The following is a 27,466-nucleotide window of genomic DNA, read 5'->3' as shown; positions in this document are numbered from 1 at the left end:
GTAATACCCACCATGTGGGATCTTGAAAGAAAGAAAGAAAGAAAGAAAGAAAGGAAGAAAGGAAGAAAGAAAGAAAGAAAGAAAGAAAGGAAGAAAGAAAGAAAGAAAGAAAGAAAGAAAGAAAGAAAGAAAGAAAGAAAGAAAGAAAGAAAGAAAGAAAGAAAGAAAGAAAGAGCAAATTATGCAACGCATTCGGCGTTGTTGGAGCTGGTCGGCAACATGACATCTGTCCTAGAACTCTGTAAGCAGCCGCTTCTATTTTAAGCAGTTTCTCCAAGCCACGTGAACAATTACCTCTGGCCAAATTCGAAACACGTGATATTGCCGTCAGCTATTCGGCAGCTCCACCTTACGTGGGGAATATATGAAAGAATGAAATCAACTGACAAGGCAGCACGTAAGGATTTCATGAACCCATAATTAACAGTTAGTGGTTAGGCACGCTCTAACGAAAATCAAAATGCATCAGAAAGGAAAAGCCATGTGAGAAGTGCTGCTTTCAAACAAAGTTTATTAAATAAGCGATAAGAGCGAGCAAACGACACAGGAAAGCAACCTCAGCCACCTTTAGCCTTTGACAGCTTTGGAATATAATGCAATCGATCTTTACCGAGTAAAAATGAATAAGACCTCAGCAGAAATCCGTTAAAATTTATGCCGTTATGGCGAACTGATACGCAGACTTGACGGTACCGTCGCCATGTGTGATTCGCTGATTGTTGTGCGTTTTTTGTAGCTTTTTTTGCAGTCTTTCTTCGACTTCCTATGCACATTCTCAGGTTAAGACATACCTTTCTTTCATTGTGAAAGGGTGATCTACTAATAAGGCTTAAAAAAGACTCTCTCTTTTGTGTCTCTTTACCTCGCCATAAAAACGCCGCAGTGAGGTATGACAAAGTTATTTGCAATCATCGAATCTTCGCTATTTCGGCCAAAAGCTGCTCTAGCGGCTCTTCAAAAACGGAGCGCTGGTTTTCCAGGTTTTGGATTCTTGTCACCAGGGCTTGCTCGGTCTGCTGCATCTTCTGTAAAAAAATTATTATGAAACAGCAAACGTTGCAAATATCTATCCTAAGGTTTGCATGAGGAGAAAGAGGTCAATCTCAATTTAATATCACCACCACTTTTCCGCGTTGGTGCCTTCTTAAGCCTTTTTGCCGTAAATCATCGTTGAAGCGTGATTAGAACCTACTCATGCTTGCCGCAGGCCATGCATAGACTTTACAATAGGCATAGTATGTGTATTGTACGGCGTGATCATATTCAAGTTTAACTGAATTTTCGAAAATCACCTGTGGCCGATAACATAACTACAATGCCTCACCTGGATTACTCAAAGAGGCGGACATTACTTTCGCGCGAAATTATAGCAGATATTCAACTAATTAACAAAAACTTACTTCGATTCACTTAGATACGCCAACTTTGGAAGCTCCCCTGGAATAAATTTCCAGGATGAGACCAGCTTCGAGATATGCGCCATCAAACTCGCAGTAACGATGCAGTGTGGTTCCACTTACTTTCTTTAACAAAACAATCTCTTCTGCTCTGAAGCACAAAAACATTCCTGGAACAAATATGCTTTTCACTCATAGTTTGGTAATTATTACCTACAGACTGATGTCATCCTGGAAATTCATTGCAATTTAATACGACCTGCCAACTCACCGACTACAATTCGTAAATGACTATATGTGCCTTAAATATTTATTTAGTTACATTACCAATTTGTTTGAACTGTTCAATGTGTTTCAAATTGAGTAATCCAGCTCAAGGGCTAAACATATGCTATCTGCCACAGGTGATTTTGAAAAATTCTTCTAAAGTTAAACATGACAACCACATATATGCAGCTTTATTTGATGTTCACAGTATGAAGTTGGGTTACATTTCTTTTAACCAATTGCAAAACGTTATATCTTTGTGTGTATGTAACTTGTGACTCCACTTCTTTACAGTTTGTACAATGATTTTACATATCACTACTTTACGAAAGGCAATACGATGTTTGACTGGACGTTGGACGTCTCCTATTCTTTCCGTAATATTGAAGGAATAGGTTAACAATAAAGCTGGTTAGTTGAGTAGAAGCATTATCAAACGTTGTTTCTGTTTTCGATGTTTTAAACATAATATATTATTTCGTAAAGGAAGCTTATATTTCAAGAAAATGGGAGAAATGTTACGGGCTCGGCAAATAAACATAGAAATCTCATGTTTTTTCCTCTTTATTTTTAAGTGTAAACTAGTAGTGTAGTCGCTTGGACCACTGTGCTGAATGAACTAAATATCGTACCGTGTCTATATTTCTGTAAATTAAAGGACACGTTATTGGCAAGGCTCAGGCAAAGTGAATATATTTGGGGTTAATCGCACTCTTTGCACCAAATTACGTATTTCAGAGCTCCAAAGTTTTAGGACAGAATTTCAAGAGCGATGCGAAAATTAGCCCTCAGTGATGGCATAACTACAAAAACCACCAAAATCATATTTGGGGAGAATGGGAGAACGCTATTGCAAATTTCTGTTAAACTTTATGAGCATGTAGACAGCTTTTGCCCAAACTTTCTCCCCTGTCTTTTTTTTCAATGGATGTTGTAATGTTTGGTAATAAGGTGTAACTTACAAACATTTATCAACAGTCCATCGCAGTTCGTGACTACAGGGGCTATTCTAGGTATTTTCGGCATTTCGAATCTGCGCTCTTACAGGAAGTCCTTTCTTCAAGTATTCCATCACACTGACGGAAGTGCTTTCCGTAGGACCAGTAAGAATTTATAGAGCAATCAATACTATAACAAGAAAATGTGCGAAATAAGAATGCTAAAGAGCACATAACTTTAAATCCTAACAGAGAGCATTTTACGTCGTCAGGAATATCACTGCTGCAATATTCGATTGTTTACTGTGGTTAAAGAAGCGTGTGTGTTTTTTCTGTGTTTAAGTGTGTGTGTGTTGAGCAAACTAAACATTCCTAAAAGTTAAATTGCTTCATTCAACTTTAATAATCTCTGAGTTATGACGAAAACGTGTGATTGTTAACACTGCTCATATTCGAGCACCGTGAAAATTATTAAATTAGCAATGCAATTGTACATATTGTTGTTTAATATAACTTACCCGGATTACATCCTCGCTCTCCGAAATCATCTTTCGGAGCCCCTCATTTTCCGATCTGAGTTCCTGCGCCAAAGTAATGATGTGCGAATGTTAACAATCTCATCCCAATAGGAAGACAAATATTGATACCTACTGCGTTATAATGATAATACGTGTAATGACTTCGTAATAAAAATATTAGGAAATTGATCTTTCTTTTTGTAATGAACTCATAACCGATGTACAACGCGCCAACCCCACTCTCTGATACCCCCTTCCCCATATTTACTGACACACGTACAACTCGCTGCTTTCGTTCGTGTCGTTTTTATATTTTACAATAGTTCTATTTACTTACACTCACATAAAAGGAGCAGTGACCATTACACGTATATAAATCTTTTATATCTTGTGTTAAAAAACATAGAGGCACCAATATGAAACAATAAAAGTAAGATATTCTTACAACACTCAAATACTGTTATCCTAACAGGTAATAGTTAATAATGCGGAAGACATAGACATATGTGGTGTGACACGTAAGTTGGGCCAAAATTTAAAATAGGTGAGGGCCTCGTGGCTGGACAGAACCAAAGTAATGTTATTTGCTGTCACGTGGGGCAAGTCATAACATTTCTTGTATTTCCCCTAGTTACACTATTACTTATTATTAATAATTACTTCTCAAATATTATACGCAAACTAAAACTCTCCATAAAGAAATGTAGACCATGTGGAACAACTCCGTATGGATCTTTCTGTGGCTCTGTACGTGCTACAAAAAAGTTTCTTTTCCAAGCATCAAAGAAGCACGTGAAAGCATGCGAAAAGTAGCGCATTGCTATCGTCGGATATTTTTTTATTTAGTTCTGCGGGCTTCTTTAGGCCTTGAAATAAAGTTTTATGTAGCACGTTTAGAGCAATAGAAACATGGATCGGGGAATTTTTCGTGTTGGCCCACTATTTTTTATTGGCAATCCTGCTTGGATTACAACATGTGATAAGTTCATTAATAATAACTACTTGTAATTAGTCTAAATACTGAATAAAGTCTGACTTACTCCAAGCGAAGGCAAATCTTATCTTGGTTGTGTCCAGCTACTTGGCACTCGCGTATCTTTAAGCTTTGGCATAAGTTACGTGGCAGACCCTGTACATACTCCTGACTTACGAACTGGAAAGACTTGGAACATTCGTTGCTGGGGTTTGAGGTAACTAAATATATTAGGCGGGTAGCTGAACCGTCGGTTAAATTTCAATCCGTAAAATGAAAATGTGTTGTTGTCCATAAAAGAGAAATACTTACAGATTAACACATTTTTTTCTACTAATACTGGCGAAACGTGATGTTACTGCTTTTGTGTTTTAAACGCTCTGTGCAAATACACCTACACCATGAATTCTTAAATGGTAGAAGTTGCTTCGAGCAATATTTCTGCTTTAATTCGGTTTAGTATAATAATTCTAGTGTTGCGTAATGCTTCACGTCATAAAACAAACTTTGTCGAAACTGTTTTACAGTGTTTCTCACAGAACAGAAACAACGCTTTTTCACAATAGCGGATAATATTTACCATGAATGTTGCCATTACTATACGAAGCGTGTTGTTTTGCTCAGTATATTGAACTTTTAAATGCACCCGCCGTGGTTGCTCAGTGGCTATGGTGTTGGGCTGCTGAGCACGAGGTCGAGGGATCGAATCCCGGCCACGGCGGCCGCATTTCGACGGGGGCGAAATGCGAAAACACCCGTGTACTTAGATTTAAGTGCACGTTAAAGAACCCCAGGTGGTCAAAATTTCCGGGGTCCTCCACTACGGCGTGCCTCTTAATCAGAAAGTGGTTTTGGCACTGTTGCGTTTCGCCTGCGACACGTGGTTTTGCCGGCGCGACTGCGGCGGGGCGGCAGACATTTTCGCCCGATCGTCGTTGCCGCAACGCTCATCGGCAGGTGTTTCCAGGCGCGACTGCGGCGATGCGACCGCAAAGGATCACCCTCTCATTCCAGTCATTGTGCCCGAACCAGGCGATGCGAAAGCAGGGATCATCCTCTCATTACAGTCATTGTGCCCGACCGGCAGCGCTACGACAGGGTGCTACGAGATCGTGCTCGACATGGTGCTACGGCAGCGCTACAACAGGGTGCTACGATATTGTGCTCAACATGGTGCTACGGCAGCGCTACGACGGTGTGCGTCACCATTAGCCCATTGTACATTCACGTGCTCGTCTTTTGAGGGGTTCCTTCTTGCCCTCAACTGCGAGAGTATAAAAACAGCTGCCCCCGGACGCCAAAACGAGGGCTCCGATTTCTTCTGCTGAGTGAAGTGCTCTCCCGTCTCTCTACTTCGGTCAAACCTGACCGCCAACTCTTTGCAATGTTAAAATAAACAAGTTGTTTTGTTGTTACCAGTCGACTCATGCTTTGCCGGGACCTTCGGATGCTTCCAGTTGTACCCCAGGCCGCCAGGCCAACGCTACCCTTGGGGCTTGCGACCCAGGTACAACCACGGGCGTCAGCGCCGAGTTCCCAACAGATCGTACCAGCGGTGCGATCCAAACAGCACGGAAAACCCCATAATTAAATTAAACTGTTAAATGCATGCAGAAAAAAATATTTTTTGCATTTCCTCTTTGTCGTCTAACAAAATGCATTCTGGTGTATGTCATAGCTCTATAATATAGCATACCTCCTGAAGAAACAGCCTGCAGGTTTTTTTATACATTCTAGAAACATATATCCAAGTGTGGCAAGGCCATATTAGCATAAGTACATTTTCATGATCCATGTACAAATATTAGACAGCGATACAGTACCCGAAGGGCTTCCTCTGTCTGAGAAGTCCTCCTCCTTAGCTCATCATACCCTGTTCTTGCATCCGGCGCCAATTATGTCGAATTATGTCTAATTATTCCTTGCGCCGCCATCCATATGCATAAAATTCATGCACTTAAAATCATGACGCGCATATTGTTGCAACAAATATGTTTTAATAAAATTGTATTTTTTATCACCAGATAATACATTACCTACAAACAATTCACCATTTTGCTAGCTTAATAATTTCTTTTGTTTCACTATGGAGAGGGGTCACTGAAGTAAATGTAGAATATGTTCTCGTTGAACACACGAAATATTTGCAATATGCAGTTAGATACTGTCTGGAATATACAAGTCACAAGAATACAACAAAAGCAGGTATCTTAGTAATAAATAACAAGATAGAAGGGAAAGATAACGATATTGGCCGGTGCTTATGTAAGACCCGTCAATAGTGACAAAACTATTTATTCTAGTTTCCTACATTTTTATGTGATATTCTGTACTACCAGGATATATGACTTTTTATCAAACGAAAACACGCCCACACATCTATACATATTTTACAGCCAAAAAGTACACAGTAAGTATGTTATTGCTTTTCTAATTTAGGTATTGCACTAGTATGATGCTGGTTTGCTATTCTCAATACACGTTGCAAAGTGCTAGATATTGTCAGCTTACTTTTTGATTTTTCTCGATGCACGATAGGCACAGAAATTTGTCATCTTCAAATAGGTGACAAGTTTTCGGGCTGTGTGAACGAAACCTTATTGTTTTTAAAGCAGACGAGCAGCCGTTAATTTGGCTCCGTTGCAAAACCAACTGTTACCCTTTGTTGTACTGTACTGCTAAATGACGTAATGGCGCAATCGGTTTGGAGATAATGTCGTTTCTAGCCACAGAAAATTCTGAGCCCTTCTACGAATATCTATAACAGGATACACACATACATCTTTGTCGGTTGTAATAGGGGCTTGGTTTCCCTTTAACATCCTCATCTTTAACATCCCCATGGTTTACTGGCAAAATCGTGTCGTTAGCCGAGAAAACAATATTTTTCTGACAAACAGATGTCACAATGTCTTTTTGTGCCAGGCAATTGCATATACAAAATAACCTAAGTAACTTATATTTAGCTGTTTCAATGATGCTCGGTGAAGCCATTGCAGCTGAAAGAAGACGTCGGACACAAAGAACATAAACCGAGAGACCGGAGGCGCGTCACAAAAATGATCTATTAAAATCATGTAGAAGCCGAGCATAAATCATACAACCAAATGTGCATGCGCAGACGTTCATCACAGCAAAAGAAAAACAACGAAAACTCACTAGCTCACAATAGAACACACAAAAGTGTTACGGACGCAATCTCTTCTATCCTGGCATAAAAAGCATCCAAGAGTTTGCTTGCCGAAGACGATCGAACGGTCAGTTGTTGTGACGATTCTTTTGCAAGTTATTATATGTGTGATTTTTGCATTTCAATGAGGTATTTGAAAAGCTCTTTGAAATAACTGGCCACAAGGCAGCACCTCCTACAGTTCAGGACAACATTCATTTGGGCTAGATGGTGCATACTTCAATAAGGAAGGAACAGCACCAACTAAGACGATCACAAGTGGCGAGAATGACACAGGACAAGCGCCTTGTCCTGTGTCGTTCTCCCCACTTGTGATCGTCTTAGTTGGCTCTGTTCGTTCCTTACCTCTACAGTGGCCGTGCCAAACATACAGGGACAGCAGCACAAAAATGTGTTCTTCAATATGCTTAATTTTTCTTCCTCATTCCCTGCAATTTCTTGGCCTCTGTTATTTTTGATGTCTGTGTGATGTATTTTTTCGTTTTGTATTTACGCATGTATTTCTACGTACTCCTGCGAAACTAGTAGACACTATCAGTAGCCTGAAATGCATATTACTACCTCGCACTGTCACTCTATTACCAAGCATTTCAGTCAGCACTTAGTGATCAGAATGATAACAAAGTCCTTAACGACGGTATCTGTTATCGCAGGTTTAGTTCCAGCTCGCTGTCGTGTACAATCAAATTTTCACAGCCTTAAGGACAATAGTGTCAGGTGTTGAACAAAAGAGCACCCCAAACTTTGTAACTTTTTAAGAGCGTATAAGCTGAGAGAAGCCATTCTTCCCGTACCAAGAGCTTTTCTTCAAGATCCAGAAATCGGTCGACGAAGGACGTCACGCGTTTGCAAGAGGCAGTATGTTTTTCCATCTCCTTGTTGGTAGCCTGGGAAACGAGCAGAAATATGGTCCTTTCTTATATTGTTTGTTTCAGTCTTCTCGTATTGTAATGAATATAATGCAGAGCAGTACCTGAAAATTACATCCCAGTCGATAGTAAGGACACCTCATGGGTTTCAAGGGGCAAACCGCCAAGTGCTCATCCCGCAACTTGAACAGGAAAAGATTGTATTAGTTGTAATGCTCACCACAAATTGTAGTCACATAGCAAATCATTGGTTGAATGGGAAGGCTTCACAAGAAATAACAACTATGGAGCTTCCAGAAGCACTGTGGTGGACGTTCTTTCACCACATAGATTTGTCAATCAGGTGTGTCAGAACGTTAGAAGTTTTCAATGAAAATTGAACAGTCTTAAATATTTGGTTCGCATTTATTTTAAAAATTCTATACTTGAACTTGTCCAATATTCATTTCTTTGAGAACACTATTCCGGACAACAACAGTAAGCATTATGCCTCATATTCATCTAATTTATATTAGACAGCTTTCTTGATAGCGAGGCGCCCTTACATAAGACTTTCTTAAAAATAAAATATACAATACGACTAGCGTTAAGCACATTTGCCTAAAGTGCTAACCACGGGGACAGAAACCCAGACGAATCCGTCACATCACGTATGACGTAGATCCGATCGCTGAACAGACAACACTCACGCAACAACGGATGAAGGCAGATGACAATGCGTACGACCTTATCTTGTACTCTCGCTTTTCAATGCATGGGCGGACGATGAAATCACCCGTTGGAATGTGATGCACGTTCACTCATGGTCACTGAACTAATGGTATCAAGCACGCGTTTCTGCACACATTTTAATTCAATACGGATGTGTGGCTGCTTTGTTGAAGGTGGCTGTTCCCAGACGCTTGAAGTGTTTGTGAGGGTTTCCGCCAAAATATGCACAGCTGGCAATGGGGGCGTATTATCCCGTATACCCACTCTGCCAATTCGGATAGCGATTTCCTCCGTTGCGTGAATACATCTTACAGACTACGTGAATGAGAGTTCGTTCAACATTTGCTTCATTTAATAAGCTTACGTCACCGAATTCATGAATCTGAGTTTGCGCTAGTTGGATGGGCAGTTGTACATATATCAGCGAAGGCGCACTCAGGGTGAAATTACTTTCAACTTACCTCGGCAAATGTATTGAACTCCCTCTTGCAATGGTTACAAGTTGCTGCAATTTGGTTACATACGTCCATGTGATCCTGAAACAACAGAAGGCGAGGGATGAGCGCCAGTGCCAATTGTCATCAGTAGATAGGATTTGTTGTTTGCAATTTCAAGACACTTTCTTGATTTTTTTTCATTACTTCAAGGTTGTGTCTTGATGTTGCAGATTACGGAGACGCATTTATTCTTGGAGAAACACTTCCATTTTGCTAGTTCAGCCAGGGTCTGTCTTCAGGCACTGTCCGGAACGTCGAAACTTAATGTATGAATGTGCTCTTCTACTCTGGCCCCTGCAATGCTTTCAATTTATTAAGCGCTGGATAGGAAGACCTACTTCTTTCATATATATATATATATATATATATATATATATATATATATATATATATATATATATATATATATATATATATATATATATATATATATATATATATATACAAGGAGACCGGCTTCCCAGACTTTGAACACGTACACATAATTCTGCTTGGACACTCAGTGCTCATTCGGTAAAAAGTTAGGCTGGCTGACACGGATAAAATGACAGGCAAATGGGCAGCACAAACGTTTCCCTCTGCTTGCGTCATAGCTGTATGCACGAGCATTTTTTAGCGTGATTCTTTACCAACAAGATCAACTTTCTCTCGCATTAATATTTACCCCTAACACGGTAAAACGAGACGTTCAGGCGGGGTGATCGCCGGAAAGACCTTGCGAGGCTATGCATGCGAGACCGCATGCATTTCTATATGAGAGAAATTGTCTTTTATATCGCAGAACATCGCACAGTGCTCCATCGTCAAGGTCAGCGACAACAGCTGCACGGAGTTGCTTTTCAGTTTGAACAATTTTGCCACAAACTTTACCCTTTTCGTGTCCTAAATAATTGCTATGCTGGGTTGGATGCTTTCCTTTCTTGGTGGAAAAATATGAGAAATCACAGAAATTGCACGAACAGTATACGTCGGTTATCCGTCCCCAACTGTAGGGCAGTCAATTGGATTTAAGCTTGGCTATTCTCTGTTATTTGGCTTCCCTGTCTCACACCCGTTCATTCTATATATCTTTGACTTGATGTGGGACTCTATACTACTAATAGGTGGCCTCTATATCCAAGCCAAAGGAAGGCAAACCACGACTACCATCGCCCTCATACTCCCCATGCTGTTTAGCAAAAGTAGTCGCGAGCAATCAAAACAATACTGCTGATAAATCTCGTCATCATCATCACCACCACCAGCCTGTTTTATGTCCACTGCAGGATCTCCAATTACCCCTGTCCTGCGCCATCCGATTCCAACTAGCGCCGGCAAATTCGTCAATTTCATCACACCACCTAGTCTTGTGCCGTCCTCGACTGCGTTTCCCTTCTCTTGGTACCCATTCTCTAACCCTAATGATCCGACGGTTACCTAACCGGCACATTACATGACCTTCCCAGCTCCATTTTTCTCTTGATGTCAATGAGAATATCCTCTATATCCGTTTGCTCTCTGATCCAAACCGCTCTCTTTCTGTCTCTTAACGTTATGCCTAGCAATCTTCGTTCCATCGCTCTTTGCGCGGTCCTTAACTTGTTCTCAAGCTTCATTGACAGTCTCTAAGTCTCTTCTCCATATGTCAGCACAGGTAAAATGCACTGATTGCGCACCTTGCTTTTTAATGATAATGGTAAACTTCCAGTCAAGAGCTGACAATGCCTGCCGTATGCGATCCAACCCATTTTTATTCTTCTATTAATTTCCTTCTCATGATCAGGGTTCCCTGTGATTAATTGATCAAGGTAAACGGACTCCATCACATACTCTAGAGGCTGACTGGTGATCTTGAACTCTTGTTCCTGGCCCGACTATTCACCATTATCTTTGTCTTCTGTATATTAATCTTCAACCCCGCTCTTACACTCTCTCTGTTAAGGTCCTCAATCAATTGTTGTAACTTGTCTGCATTGTTGCCGAATAGAACAATATCATCGGCAAACCGAAGGTTGCTGAGATATTCGCTGTCGATCCCTTCTTCTAAGCCTTCCCGGTTTAACAGCTTGAATACATTTTCAAGCACGCAGTGAACAGCAGTAGAGATTGTGACTCCCTGCCTGCCCTCTGTTTTTATAGGTATCTTCCTGATTTTCTTGTGTAGTTTTAGGTAGCTATGGAATCTCTGTAAATACTTTCCAGGATATTTAGGTAAGCGGTCTGTACTCCTTGATTACGTAATGCCTCTATGACTGCTGGTATCTCTACTGCATGAAATACCTTTTCGTTATCTATGAAAGCCATATATAGCAGCTGATTGTACTCTGCATATTTCTCAATTACCTGATTGATGACAGGGATGTGATCGATTGTAGGGTATCCCTTTTTGAAACCTGCCCGTTCCCTTGGTTGACTAAAGTCCAGTGTTGCCCATATTCTATTGGAGATTATTTTGGTAAATATCTTATATAATACTGTGGGTGAGATAATGAGCCAACAATATTTCAATTCTTTCGCGGCTCCCTTTTTGTGAATTAGTATAATGTTTGCATTCTTCCACTTTTCTGGGACCGTTGCATTCGACAGCTCATAAATATAACCTGCGATTATGCAACTTTTCTGGCCTATCCAGTGTTTACATTCATTACGTTTCCGCATGACTGTGTAAAGTCCGTAGTCTGAGTCTTACAATAATACTTGAAGACAGCAGCCTATGTGACTACTCACCGAATTCTCGCTTTGGGTCCATAGCATTTTCATCGGAGGATTACTGTGCTTTTCCACGAGGTGCGCCTGAATACACAAACACACATGTAAATGAACAATGTACGGTCGACTTTATCGGCACCATAATATCGTTGTTATGGACGTTGTTATAGCTGTTGTTGTTGTCGTTGTAATTATCTTTTTATTCGTACAACCTCAGTTGAACGTTGAAGGCGTTAAAAAATATATAAATGTGTGGCTAAATTAACTAAGCATTACGCCTTGTTATGCTAAGCTTACAAGCAGCCGAGAGAGTTTATTTCATTCTGATAGATAGAAACACAAAATACTCAAAAGAAACAGCAAGGGCATTGTTATCGAGGCCGTCCCTGAGTTCCCGTCAGAAAAGTGTAACCAAATCACTTTCACCGTCATCAATGGCCTGCGTTTGGCTCGGACAGAAACAGGCATCAGGAAAACGTGAACACAGCTGAGTATACGCTGCCTTCACCTTGAAGCTATCTGACGCTTCAATTAGAGCTGTCCACTTTGGTATCAATCGCTCAGAAATCCTCACGTGTTCTTGGCTAAACTGCGTATGACTGTGTTTCAGCAGCTATAGAGGTGCTCATTCCCGCCCTCAAGAAATGTGCACAGGACGTCCGTGAGCGAAAAAATAATGTGACGTTGCAACAGGCACCTAGAATGTCCGGCAAGAGCGCGAGAACACGTAAATGTAGAGCTCGCAGTTCTTTTTTTTTCTTTTTTGCATTCCTAACCATGCAACAGCATAGCACAACAACTTTTTCCTCGAAGCAATTCTAAGAAATTTCCTAGTTCCTCAGGCCCCTCGGCCAAAAGGTGGTACTACAGTGGACAGCACCAAGATTTCATAGGCAAAGCCTCACCCACATCTCTGTCTGCGCTGACCACAGCCTAGCCACCGTGCTACACGTGAAACTGTGCCCTTAAATCACGTGACCCACTTTCCTCAATCTTAACCCAAACACAGAGGAGGACCTGACTTCACGAATAGTCTAGACCCTTAGCTGCATGCCCGACTTTCGTGGGTACTTTTTCGACGTGGGGCAACTTTCCGGTATTGTCTGTGGTTAGGAGTTGCCTTCACCGAAGGCTTAAACTAAATTAATTGCAATGACCAACATGTCTTCCGCTGCGAATTCTCATGTATACCTGTCTACATGTCTTCTTTCTACATATCTTCAGACCTACATGTCTCCTGCTGCAATGATCAATGTCTACTGCTGCGAAGAGTACGTCGAAGACTTTTTCGTGCTCCCTCTCTCCATTTGAATGACTAAAACAATCATTCTCAGACGCATTACGCTGACGGAACTATAGGCCATTGCCCATGTGGGTGCTGCTCATATACTTTCCCTACGGCTCTTAGTCCCCCATTGCAGTAAAGGCCCCTTTCTGTTTCTAGAAGGTGACTGTTCTCTGTGGATACCTTGTTACTGCCGGGTGCCGTCCCTACTAGTACACGCATTCACCACGTCGTTGCTTCTCTCTGTATTATTTGTACTCCATTAGTTTATTCACTCCCACAGCTTAGTGTAGCCGATTAAACTATTTTCTGGTTCATACTCCGGCCTTCTCTTCTATTCTTCGGCACCTCGAAATCTATTGTGTCCTCTAGTACGTGCATCCACAACGTGGCAACAATCCCTAATTTTTCGTTTTGTTCAGAAACTAGGATTCTGCACACGATTTTACACATCATCCATCAAGTAGTTTTCAATACATAAACTGTGCACGCGGAAATATTTGAAAGCTGCGTTATTATGTAGAGGCAGAGCATTGCGATATGTTAATAATAATAATAATAATAATAATAATAATAATAATAATAATAATAATAATAATAATAATAATAATAATAATAATACCACATGGCGAAAAGAAATTGGGTTGATACTACGTCGGGCCTGTTGTGGCCACGAAGAACGCCATAAGGAGGTCGCTTGCTCAGAACAAGCTTTCTAGATGTTTCTCGAACTGCCCGAACCTGTACAAAGTAGGACGCTGAAAAAGCGACTTGGATCTGAAAACGAATCTGTTACCTGTCAAGCAGCGTTGTGCCAAAGTTGCGGCTTGCGCGCGGCGCCTACAATTAGGTAAACGTCAATCGAATGCGTGCCTACCCCACGAGAGTTTTGTGTTCAGGGCTGTTTTAAAAAAAAACAATGGGCGCTAGTTATTCTTCCTCTCCCTCGTCTCTCGTTTTTTAAACCAATGCAATAATCTCTACCATGCTCTTGGACAAACTATTTAGCGATAAAGGACCAAGTATTTAAGCTTTGAGACAACTCCGCGGGCGACGTGATCCTACGTTATATGAGTGAAGCAAATTTTTCATACCTTCATCGAGGAGTACGTTTTGAACTCGGCGCATCTGGGACACGTAAGGATAGCGCCATCCAAATCTGTGTTGTGACGTGGTTCCGAAACCTGAAAGGTACGAAAAATCACCATCACCACCACGGTCATTGTTATCGTTACCATCAGGCTACTTTATGTCCCCTGCAGGAAGAAGGCGTTTTCTACCGACCTGCAGGTATATTTACCTTGCGTAGTATTCCGATGCCTGCAACTTCGCTAGCCTCACCACACCACCTGATGCTCTCTGGCCTTCTACTGTGTTTCTCTTCAATTGACAAACCCCCTTGTTGTTTTAACAAAGACCAGGTTATTTCGTCTACGCATTATTTGAACTAATCAAAGCCGATTTCATCCTCACCTTGGCAAAACCTACTTGAATACATAAAAAGGAATAAACCTCTAGGCTCGTCTTCAGCTGAACCGTCATTATCGAGGTTAAATTGTAGTGACTGCAGCAACCACATTTTAATTGGGCCAGTGCTAGGGCTTCCAACCAGGTGGCAAGCCGTTGTGTTATCGTCCGTGCGCTGCGGGATCATGAAGAGCCAACCGGAGCGCCGCGTCGTGGAGAGGGGGAGAGTAGTAGGTACGTCACGCGTTAGGAGAGTAACCACGTGCAGCCGATGACACACTACCGCCTCGCATGACACGACCAATCACAGCGCGCACGCAACGACTGCTGCAGCCAACGAGAAGCCGCGCTCGGCGACTGTTGCGACTGGTGGGGGGAAGCTGCTGGCGTTGTTCTCCTTTTGCAGATAGTTTTGCAGCGTGTCAGTGCAAGTACCATCTCAGTTCAATGGAGGCTGGCCATGGACGAGGCTGCGAGTCTGTCTGGTTGGTCAAAGCGGAACTATGGCTGAAACGACAATGTGAACGTGCGTCAGCTGATGCTGACATTCATAAAGTACTCAAACAGATGGCTCACGGCATTTTCCTTCAACATCACATACTTGATTAGCCCGTCGCGTTATACTGCAGCTGACGACATTGCGCACTCATGTAAGAGTCGTAAAAGCGTGGTTGTTGTAAACTGCGTTTGCTGGATTGCTCAAGTGTATGCGCCGTTTGTAAGATCAAGTGAGAATGTTACTGTACGTGTGGTGTTCTGCCCAGAAACGGAGAATAAATAACTCTTCCAAAACGCATCTAGTTGAGGAAACGCCACCACTTTTGGCAGCATGCCTGACATTACTGTTCATTAACTAATGTTACGTTAGTTGCCTCCGGTGCGCCCGTAGGAACGGCGTCGCCTTAAGAGAGGCTGCTCTTTCGTGTAGCACTGACATTGTAGCTGAATGAGGAAAGAAGCGCTAAGCAGACAGACCGCGTTAAATTGGTGAACGTGCAAATGAAACTCCTGCACAGAAGGAGCGCTTTCTCGGCGTTGATGCAGAGTGTACGAGACGAAACTCCCGAACAGCGACAATGCCACCTACGTTCCAACGTTCAGGCTGTGGGGATCGACTCGGCGGGCAAAGGAGACTGCCGAAGGGTGTGCCTCGCGCTTGGTCAATTAGGCCCATTGAAGAGCGGCACACACCTATACTGGCACATACCCAATAACCCAAGTAGGCATCGAAGGTGTTCATTCGAGACCAGCACAAACAGAGAGCCACGTGCCCAGTTCTCCAAGTAGGCGCCATAGAGTTTTTTCGAACAGCGCTGCCAATCCAATGATAATAATATTTGGGGTTTTACGTGCCAAAACCACTTTCTGATTATGAGGCACGCCGTAGTGGAGGACTCCGGAAATTTGGACCACCTGGCGTTCTTTAACGTGCTCCTAAATCTAAGCACACGGGTGTTTTCGCATTTCGCCCCCATCGAAATGCGGCCGCCGTGGCCGGGATTCGATCCCGCGACCTCGTGCTCAGCAGCCCAACACCATAGCCACTGAGCAACCACGGCGGGTGCTGCCAATCCAGTACCGCGTCCACAGTGACCCATATCGGCAAGATAGAGGTTCATTTTCCCACATACTCAATGACCCAAGTTGGTCGAATGATTGGTTTAGCGCCCTGTTGCCCCCGCAAAGCAGCCCCATGCTCTATCCGATCGATCACTGACCTCCCAGGGACCCAGTTATAGGCGGGGAAACGGTTAAATACAAACACAGAGACATACATAGATAGAAAAATAGCTATAGATCCCCCCTGAACGTGCGTGAAGCAGCCTAAGAATGCCAATGCATCAAAGAATAAACTCTAAGTATCCCCATTTCGATTCTATGTCATTATTAAATAAGGACCCAAAATTCTGTAAACAGAACCTATGAGGGCATTTGAAGCGTACGAAGTTGATAGATTGTACACCGCTCTGAAGTAAACCACTAACTGCTGCCATCTTACGCTACCATTTTTATTACATAAGATGCAAAGCAATATATCAAGTTTGTCCGTTTCCTTTGGCGCAACAAATGGCAGTTACGTAACTGTGATTTTTTTTTCAGCGACCAGGCTTTCTTTATCAACCATCCTGTGGCTCGGTCTCGATCAGTCGGCGCTCTGTCGGTCGGTCGCTGCTCGGCTTTTTGCCGAGTAGATTCAAAGCCACTTTAATACAAAAGCACGTCCGGTGGCCAACTCGAGCCTTGGCCCACCAGCGCTGCAGGCATGCTCTGACCATTGGGCCACACACGCACGCGTACTTTTCTCGTGCCAACACCAACTAGCTCTTTCAGATTTCCGCCACATTTTGATCATGATTAATACTTACCATACTATGGGCACTTGCTCACAACAGGAGACTGATGAAGAAGCGGGCGGTACATATCGTGCCACCAACTACCCCTTCGAGATGATCGCCGCCAGCTGATGATTATAATAGTTTCCATAATATGTCGCATACCCAGAACAGAATATCGGCTAAGATTGGTGTCGGCGTGTTGATTATTCAGATTATTTCCCTACTATGCACGTATCTACAATGGGCGATTGAGCACGAAGCGCGTCAGCCTGTTGATGATGATGATCGTTTCTGCACAATGACCCATGCCTACAACTGGCGGTTCCACAAAACGTGGCCGGTGCATTTAAAATAAAAAAGGGGAGATTGTATGAGAAATGTATTCCAATATAAGGTTCGCACGAGTGAGCGAGAGCGCATATGCGCGCCAGTTTCCCTTGCTCCGAAAGACCAAGGAACGAAATCGCCAAATATACAGCATTTTATTAACCGTTTCATGAGCGCTTTGGTTTACACAGATTGTAACGTGTGCGTTCGATCTGCGCAGTTTGTCTTTTTGCTTTTCTTGCATTGCAGAGCTACGAATCGTTAAACTTAATTGTTCATTTGTTTTAAAGTAGTCGTACAAAACTCCTTTTTCAATGGTAAAGTACTCTAAATCAAAATTCTGCTTCCAGGAGCAGCTAGAATTTAATCTATTCTCTCAATTGCAACACATTTTCTTGGAATCTGGCCAGTGGTTGTGTCATTGAAGCAATTAGGCGTTTCACATTAAATATATAACAGGGAACAGGGACATCACTTCAGGCAAAGGGTTCTTCTTATTCTCAACTAAGAAATAAGCTATATACAGGTGTGGGTTCTCCAATCTGCATGGCAGTCTACCTGTCCCTTAAGGTTGCGCGTATCATGTTTCATTTCATCCCTCGTTTTGTAATCCTTAGCTTCTACCTCATCAATCGTACATTTGAAGAAAGCACTAAACCATGTTAGCGTGAACATGAAAAAAGTTCTCAAAAGATTTGACAGCGTATAAACAGCGATTCAGAACATGGAATGCCGTCGCTATTCTGGTCGCCTTATGTACAATCTTTTCCTTTGTGGACTTAAATATGTAGAAATAATTTCTTCTTGGTGCTGATTCCATCTCTCCCACCAAACTTCTAAAATTATTATTTGATAAACAACAATAGTATCTGAAAAAATAAGCGTTTTGTCAGAAGTTATTTTTCTTTTATTACCTTATCTCTATTCTACACACCACGTTTTACACCTTGAAAGGTGGGAAACATTCACATACCTTTTCTTTACGAGTACTAGTGCAATCAAATTGACAAGTATACGACGTGATGGTTTCATAGCAATGTTCGCACAACTCGTGCCTGCAGTCTAGTTTCCGCAACTTCTCAGGGACAAAGTTGCAATTCACACAACGTCGTATACCGATGGCGTCGCACTGACGCATCCCACATGGCACGATAATATTGTCCTTGATTTTAACTCCCAGATACCACCTGTAAATGAGAACACAAACTCAGTTTTCTCTGCACCCTAGATACACATGAAGAGCAAGTTACATACTTCTTACTTGATACATACTTGATGCATGCTTCTTACATACTTACTTCTTACTCAAGGCAGTGGACCTGGAACATCCTTTTAACCGCAGCTGTCGCGTGGTACTTCCATTTCTATTTACCTGATTATTTCTATAGTGCATGGCTCTCACAGAAGATTTGTTGGATCCCGTGTATACACGTGCGAATCAGCATTAAGCGAAGCTTTCTTCACCTCCATACCGTATTAACTTGACGTAATAGTTCTGCGGAAACACGCAAGGTGGAGAGAAGTAATTGTAAAAGAGAAAATCAGACATCCACCCGTTCGTAGCGATTGCTACAAAGGAAGCCCATATGGGTTCCTCGAAAGAAAAGCTTCACAGCTGAAGAAAAATTCGTCCTGGTCCGGGACTCGAACCCGAGACTACCGCCTTTTCGGGGCAGCCGCTCTACCATCTGAGCTAACCATGCGGCTAGCAGATGGCGGGGTGAAGTCGAATTTCTCGACAGCACGAAGCACCTGCAAGAATTTGACGTAATAGTTCTGCAGAATCCCGCAAGGTGGAGAAAAGTAATTAATAAAGGGAAAATCAGACATCCACCCCTTCGTAGCGATTGCTACAAAGGAAACTCATACGGGTATTAACGTATTAACCATATGCGTATTAACTTATATGCCTCTCAACACTCTTCGTTGAATGACTGCTGTGGTCCCCTTTTGATCGGTCAACTTATATCTCCGCACACGGCTGCTTCTGTCGCTGACTACTTCACTTCTTGCGTTTTGTTCTGCCTTCTCTATTTATGGGATTCCTAGTGGCAGATACTGTTTTTGGGGCATCAGTCTAAAACCTTCATATGCCTAACCATATGCCTAACATATGAGTGAGGTCGAGATTGTTTACGCTTTGACGCTGGCTGCCGGTGCGGTGAAACAGGCGATAACATCGCAGAGGTTTCCGTGAGAGCAGTAAAGGGACCGTGGAAGAGGGCGGTCCACATATATTGAAAATGTAGACGGCAGAGCGCCTTTGCAACAGTGGTTGAACGCGAGTGGCTGAAAGGCCGCCGGTGACGCTCGACGCCCCTGCAACCGATAGGAGAAAACGCCGCGTCCCGCTGACGTGTTTGACGCTAACCTAACCTAACATTAATTCAACGTAACGAGGCCAGAACAGAAAGACAATAATGCTCACGACGTAACCATTGTGAGCATACTCCGTGCCACCCTAACGCCTTCTACACCAACCTAGCCTGACCTAACGTCAACCTAATCTAATCTAACGCAGCCTAAGCTAACGTTAACCTAACCTAACTTGACGTGGCCGACACGCAAATATAATAATCCACATGGCGTAACCGCTGTGAGAATACGATGCGCCACCGTAACGCCTTTTACGCTCACCTAACGTAACCTAACCTAAACCTAAACTAAGCTTAATCTAACCGAACCTAACATGCATGAGGCGCAAAGCCAATAATCCTCACGGCGTGACATCAGACAATCGTTCTCCACCGTGGTTGCAAAGGCACTAAGCGTTTATTTCACTCAAAGGCGACCACTCAAAAATGCTCCTGCAATGTCGCAGACACCAGCATACGAAAAGCCTGCCAAGATCGAAGATACTTCTCCAGGAAGGCAGGCTGGGCCTCTACTAAGGCCCCTATTGCTCCCCCGAGAAAATCAGCGATGTTTCTTTTGAAGGTAGAGTGTCGTAAGCCGCGAAAAAGTTATAATCCAGCATGACTGACTCCACACCAACTCCGCATGCGCAACAAAGTCTGTCCAGAGTACCTAAATTTAGACACATCGATGACCAAATCAGTGCCCGCTGCTTGGTCTGTTTCACCGCGCCAGCAGCCAGTCTCCGAGCGTAAACAAACCCGACCTCACTACGTAATGCCGGCACGCCTATAGGGACAAACGCACAGAACACGCGCAAAAAACTTTTCCTCCGTAGAGCGTAGGCAGAGTCAGATATTCGAGGAGCAAAACCCCCGATTTTCTCTCTCGCACCCGCTCTTACCTGCGCCTGCGCAGAAACGTCGAGCGCCTCAAGAAATGCCCCGCCCCACTATACTTCATAGCAATTGTAAAAATGCTACCGGGACACACGGGGGTGCCAGGGAACCAAGACGTGGACAAGATGGCTCTAGAGTACACTAATTACCGAGCGTCCAACGTCGACAGCCTCGAGGAGCCCGCGCCTGTACCCCAAGAGTACTCGGCCATTTTAGACAGTTACAGAGGCAGCAGGAAGCAGTACCCTCCCCCCCCCCAGCATAAGTCCCCTAGCAAGGAACAAGCTATCGCATGGAGACAAGTAGAAACAGGATCGCACCTTAACCTTAACGTGCTAAGTAACCCCCCCCCCCATTATATAAGGACAAATGTGCATGGTGCAATGAGAAACCCACATTATACCACATAACATGGGCATGTAAACAAACTGACGTAGTCTCAATCATATCACACCCAAATGCGGAACAACGGGAGGAACTGCTCTCCAGCGACCGCTGCGAAGACCAGCTAGGTCTAGTGCTGCGTGCACGACGGAGAGCAGAAGGCAGCGGAGCCCTGGGTTGAGGGCAGCCGACCATTGCGAGAGAGGACGGACGAAGCAGCGGGTTAAGACCTCCGGGGAAGACACAAGAAGGAAGACTCCCCTGAAGGGTCCGCCCCAGCCGCAGAAGAACACAATCACTAGAGCTCAATAAAGTTTTCACTTACTCTCAGGGATATTCAGTGGCACATACCCCGTGCACCCAGTGTTGTTGTATTCTCGGTAAGACAGCATTCAGCAGTTGCAAAAGCAGCAGCAGCAGCCGCAGCAGCAGTGGGAAAGTCGAAGAAGGAGGTAAAGAAACCTTCGCTTAAAAAACAGTATGAGATTTTACTTGCTAAAACCACGATATGATTATGTGGTATGCCGTAGTGGGGGGGGGGCTCCAGGTTAATCTTGACCACCTGTCGTTCTTTCACATGTACCTAAATCAATGTACAAATGTCTTCGCGCGAGTGTCTTTACATCGAGCTCTCATCAAAATGTTCCGCCGCAGCCACGATCAAAACCGCGACTCAAACTCAGCAGTAGTGCGCCATAGCCATAAAGCTACCGCGGCTGGCACGGTTGGGACTAATGAATAATGTTTGAATAAATGGCTTCGTAAGCATTCTCTGTAGGGCACATGTCGCAAATGCGAAATAGTAGCAGAGCGGTAAGGAAGTTATATTCATATAGTAGCAGAAATCTTGTGCTTTAGAGAAATATTTAATTTTGGGCTCCTATCAAGGTACAAGGAAAAAATAAATCGTTTTTCGTCGGCAACCAGTTCAGCAAATTCAATGAGGTTTGTTGCATTTAAAAGCAAAAGCTAAACTCCGGTGTCTTTTCGTAGAGACTTTCCGATAAAAGTCATCATTTCTTTTTGATAAAAATTTTTGAATATCGCTAATTTTTGGAACACGAAACTGTTTAGTTTCCAACTATGTAGCTTTGCAATTCACAATGATATCCCAATTCTGTAAATGTAAAGTTCATCGGTTGGTTCATTTAAAGCGGGCAAAATTGATGTAATATAGTATTACACATAGCTGCAAAATAGACCACTATTATATGAGTAGGAATTTTGCAAAGCTCTTGCAAGCAACGTAACAAATTCCGCAAGCTGTACATTATCTACCAAGTCTGTCCACTTTTTATTTTCTAACTCGGACTGTTTTCACACCTGCAATATATGTTCTTGGTTAAGAGCTGCGTATTTGTAGACATTGTGCCTTTATTTTTTAAGCGTACCAATATTTGAAAATTCCCTTTACCATATCAAGACATTAAATCGAAATTACGCATCCGATACTCACTAGGATTTAACATTAACTCTCAAATGCAACAAACTTTCTTTAAGGTTGACCAACTGGGTATTTCCAGAAAGCGTTTCTGCATTTTGCATGTATTCGAATAGGCAGAATCGGAGTGCGTGCCAAACTGAAGCTTCCTCTTCAGAGCAGTGACGAGAATTAGGCCTACTCCCTGGTATACAGTAGGAAAACACAATATTAGAGTTGTCATTCAATTGTAACAAATATTAATTTTCATCACAAACTTTCGGAAGTATTTATTGAAACTACTGCTGATACAAACATTGCTGCCATGTAAAATTCTTCCACGTTAACAAGTGAATCGCACAGCTTCCTGCACAAAAATAGAATAAACAATGCCTATGTCTACCCTGCACAGCGACATATTTTGAAAAAGCATAAGGCAAGGCAATTCATTAGCTTAGTCAGAGATTATCAACAACCATCTATATAGGCACCAAAGAAAGCACCTTGCTGTCTATATGACCGAGCTCAGTTATAGGTTTACTGACAAGTAAAAACTACATAAGAAGCAATGAATAAACGAACCCGCCGTCTCTTTCAACGAGCTCCATCGCCATCCTGAAACAGCCCGAAGCAGACGCAAACGTAGACTCACTATCGTGTTAGAAGGAAACTCCGACCCGGTGCCGTGTGCATAACGCCGATAGCAGCGTTGTGTTTTTTTTTCCTGTTATCGCTCTTTCCTTCTTTCTTTTTTCTGGGGCCGACGTCTCGCCCCTTCGCGGGATATGTTGCGACTCACAGAGGGGGTCAAATACACTTTTTGCATGAACTGGAGATATCGTGCGGCGTGGAGCAAACCTCCAACAAGCTGCCTATCTCGGAGGGGCAGTACCGGCTCAGTGACGGCGTCCTCTACTAGCAGAGCGCGCCACAACCTAATCTGTATTGACGTGGTTTTGATGCAACAGGAAGCCATACCCCTATTCAAATAATATAACTTTTTTTTCTGTATACATAAACAACCGAAAGATACGCAAAAATATTCACAAGGATAATCAAGAATAAAGGGGAAGCTGAATGTAGAACTAATTGCATACAGAGCACAATTGGGGCTGCAATAAGTATGAGACGGTGCGATGATACGGGAAAAGAAAGTAATGGTGACACCGCTAACGTTTACAGATGGCCAGTCCGTGCTTAAAATCAGACATCATGTCGGTGTTGCAATTTAACCATAGGTCGCTTGGCCTTGGGGCACCAGGTTAGTATTACAAATGAGGCATTGCAGGATTAAGTGGGTTAGCCTCTGTTAAAATCAGAGAAACGCAGAGCAAAATTAGTTTTGAGGAAACGCTCAGAAACATCGATGAAGATAAATGGGCGGCTTAAGCGCTCGGATATAATTATCCCAAAAGCGTCGGCAGAGAAAAGAGAAAGAAGTCAAGAAAGTAGGCGACCAGGTACAGGGTATTTGATAATATGTCTAGACGACCAGGAGTCAATACAAAGAAAGTCAGAGAAACAGACGGTAAATTCCAAGCAAAAGATGGAAACAAAACAGACCATGGAGATCAAAAATAACGGGGAGCAAGAAATTAGCAAGAAAAATTTGTACCATAACACAAGATGCAGTCCCTTGCTATTTGCGGCTCGGCCTGGTTGGCTTAGAACATACCGGAGCAAATATTCCCCATTGAATGAGACTGTGCGTGCAGCAGCAAAAATCCGGAAATAACTTAGCAGACCTTAATGAAATGCGAAGGTATTCACCCAGCGAGAGCGTTGGGAAACGTACACCTTCCAGATGCACTGGGATTTAAAGCGGATGGAAGGCTTGGCCTTTCCGCAGTCAATATACATAAGAGACATTCGGAGTATTGGTACAAAGCAACAGTGACGAAATTGACAGGAGCGGACCCGTTACAGGTATAGATAACTATATACAAGGCAGATATATAGGTTTTAAGAAAAAGAGAAAAGATTAAGAAGACAGATAAAATGCTAGACTGTTTAATGCCTATACATTACTTGATTAACTCATGCAGGCTAGGTTACTTTTGGTCGCTGTCCAGCTTCTAAAAGAATCATAACAAATCATTATCATCATCATCATTGTGTTTTGGCGAAAAGTTCAGGGCAGGTATGGTCTAGAATACGTGGCTTAATCGCTCATGTGAGGAACTGGCATTGACTTGTCAGGAGCAGCGACTCTAACCAGGAATTTTTCTGCCTTCTTTTCTAATATCAACCAATATTCCAGCTAAAAAATTTCACGCTGTTCAAAATTTTATAATCTTTGTCTTTATTTATTAGATTGTTTCTTCCATTTTTCTGAGTTTGCGAACGAAAATCGCCGAAACTGCTCCAGAGAACGAACTTACTAAAATCGCGCGTCATTTACTTTGCGACTTTACATGAAAGAGAAATCAGTCTAATAGATGAACTTCATGACGGTCAGAGTGCATGCGCATCTGCGTCTGGGCATCAGGTGTGACGCGTCTACACGTACGTGCCAGGCTTCAGAGAGCGGCTACACTGACGTCAAACTATCTTGAAGAGCGGGCACTAGAGCTATCATCTGAGAAGTGCTCCTTGGTTGCCTTCACGTGCTAGGCAGGACCCGAAGAACAAACGTACGCGTCCTCCAGTCAGTCCAACTTCAAGAACTGAGAATATGCCTTGGCCTTCTGAGATGTGCATCTTCAGCAGCGATTATGGTCATCGCGTGATCACCCAATCACAACATATATCGGCGTCGATGCCTTAGAAATGTGCACCAGGCATTTCGCCCGAATTACACCACACCATGCACCTCGCCTCACTTCCTGTTTCTAGGGCACACTAGGCATTAAGCGATATTATTGCTTCGCCTCATGCAATGCTTCCCTCGAGCTTCACGCCTGCAGAAAGACCACTATTACCGTTGTGGTGATAGTGGCTGAGGCTGATAGGGGCTGATAGTGGCTGAGTGCGTCTTGCACCGAGCGTTAACTTGGTAACGGTGACTGTGGCTGAGGCCATCGGCAACAGAACAACCCTGAAGTATTGACGTTTCATCCTTACATCAAGAGCGCTGGAATGTACACGTTGTACGGACACAAACAGACTTCTGAGTACTCTTTATTCAGGAGAATCACGAGATCATGCACAGGGGTGTTTCCGGTGTTCAGATGACTGAGTGAATGCCACGATGCTTGCAAGTTAAAGGAAGACGTAAAGAAAGCTGCGCTTTAAAATTTCATATCATAATTGACATCGACTTCAACATCTCCGCACTCTTGTTTACCTTTTGACAGCATGTCGGTGAGGTCCCGCCTAATCTTCATGATCCACTGCAGCTTTCTTTTGGGCTCTGTCGGAAAACGGTAAAGTTTCCAACCATTTTTGTAATTGTTCATGCACATAGACACCCATCAGCCAGTCATTTCACTGAAAAAGGGAGAGACCAAGCAGCCGCAGCTTCTTCCTCGCACTTGTCGCCTTGCGAATTGAGGTCGAAATGACGCCGGTCGTCAAGAAAAGTCGGTCGAGGCGGCGAGTACCTCTTCAAGGAATGTCCTCAACCTTCACGGAGCGGCGACGAGGAAGAGATGATTCAGGCATCCTACGATACGGCGTATACTGGAGCTGTTGCAAGGAACCGGGTGCGCCGCTTTATGGCCTTTGAAATTTGTGAAGTCGGTTTGTGTTTTGAGTTTCCGATTAACAGAATTATGTTTTCTCGTATATTTATATTTCAGCCCGACGCTATCATGTCTCTAGGTTGTGTGTAATTCGCAGTTTACGATTTTTCTGCCATATCTTACACTGAGAAATTCAATTATATTGTTACATACCTTGCGCTGCATGGAGGTCCTGCGTAGTTGGCTACCCGTGGTTCGAAATTATGTTTGCCGAAACAACTGTTGATGCGGGACGCGGGATGCCGACACCAGATTTTCTGTGACACTGGGACCGTAACGCTGTCGCGTTAACAGACCCCTTTCGTGGCGTTGAGAGTGCGTGCGCAGCTGCCCTACCGTGGCCCATGATATTCAGTAGCCCTCGCTGCTATCCTGCTTTACTTGGACTCAGTGGTGCTTATAGCGCAATGCTAAGAAATATGCAATTGTAGATTTTTGTAGAACAAAGGCTGTAGCGGGTATGACTTGCTGCCACCATTGTTCATTAAAATATTTACCAGGACTATCAGAAGGAAACAGGCTATAATAAGGCACTACCGCCATCTGGCGCTTGTCTGACGCCTGCCGGACAAATATTCTGATGCAAACTGCACACACCACTCTTGATGCCTTAACTTGGAGCTCTGGGTCCGGCGATCTCATTTAATAACACTAAAACAGAGAAGTCATTTTTTTCATCTGCCACTGCGCGAAATTTTATCATACTTGTTCAATTTAATAGGAAACTTGGAGTAATGACTCAAGAATGCAAAATTCGTTGTTTTCTTGTGGCCGTCATTTCTTTGACAGAAATTAGGGAAAATTCTAAATTCGAAAGAAAGAACCTTGTGTAGAAAGTTCGGCGGTCTATAACTTAGTATAAGTAGTGCTATAACAAATCTATAAACTTTATATATGGAGATACATAAAGCGGGCAAAGTTTATTTAATAAGCACCACTTTGATGTATACCAGAAATTGGTGAGTGGGAGTTATTGCAAAATCTTTTTCGGTATTGTAACGATTTCACTTAAGCAGTAAATTTATATATCAAAATTTGTTCGCTCATTTGTTTTATTACATACCTGCCTTTCACGCGGAGTTGCGGATTTTCGAACTCCCTGTTTCAATTTTTTAGATTGTGCCAATTTCCAGGAATTTTCCTGAAAACTTTTAAGTCCTGAAATAATGTTTATATTTTAAAGTAACTATGCCATAGCTGTTTCTCTCAAATCCAACAAATTTCAGACAAGGGGGTCAAGTGATTGTCTGTTCAAAACATTT

At 42.9% G+C, this 27,466-nt stretch overlaps 1 protein-coding gene across 3 annotated transcripts; it reads right to left on the bottom strand.

The window, feature by feature from the left end:
* Positions 1–498: 498 nt before the first annotated feature.
* On the bottom strand, positions 499–25,283 carry LOC142563936 (TNF receptor-associated factor 5-like). Of its 3 annotated transcripts, XM_075674670.1 has the most exons (9): positions 23,104–25,277; positions 18,437–18,650; positions 14,428–14,517; positions 12,067–12,132; positions 9,325–9,399; positions 8,257–8,334; positions 8,078–8,170; positions 3,121–3,183; positions 499–1,025 (listed from the first exon to the last, which is right to left on the bottom strand). In XM_075674670.1, exons 1-9 carry the CDS (start codon positions 23,133–23,135, stop codon positions 909–911), a joined length of 828 nt encoding a protein of 275 aa, XP_075530785.1. In that variant the 5' UTR covers positions 23,136–25,277; the 3' UTR covers positions 499–908. The 3 variants fall into 3 exon arrangements, with proteins under 3 accessions (XP_075530785.1, XP_075530786.1, XP_075530788.1); XM_075674671.1 differs by lacking the exon at positions 14,428–14,517 and having other exon boundaries at positions 23,104–25,283; XM_075674673.1 differs by lacking the exons at positions 8,078–8,170; positions 8,257–8,334 and having other exon boundaries at positions 23,104–25,274.
* Between the last annotated feature and the right edge of the window lie 2,183 nt (positions 25,284–27,466).

The sequence above is a fragment of the Dermacentor variabilis genome, chromosome 11, assembly GCF_050947875.1.
Source record: "Dermacentor variabilis isolate Ectoservices chromosome 11, ASM5094787v1, whole genome shotgun sequence".
Taxonomy (NCBI): Eukaryota; Metazoa; Arthropoda; class Arachnida; order Ixodida; family Ixodidae; genus Dermacentor; species Dermacentor variabilis.
This window is presented reverse-complemented; position numbering and strand designations above follow the sequence as displayed.

Coding starts and splice junctions, on each gene's coding strand:
- LOC142563936 (XM_075674670.1), bottom strand. CDS start 23,135: ATGGCGATGGAGCTCGTTGAAAGAGACGGCGG. Junction 8,335..9,324: donor AGTTCAATACATTTGCCGAG/GTAAGTTGAAAG, acceptor TTCCTGTTCAAG/TTGCGGGATGAGCACTTGGC. Junction 1,026..3,120: donor AGAGCGAGGATGTAATCCGG/GTAAGTTATATT, acceptor ATTTTTTTACAG/AAGATGCAGCAGACCGAGCA.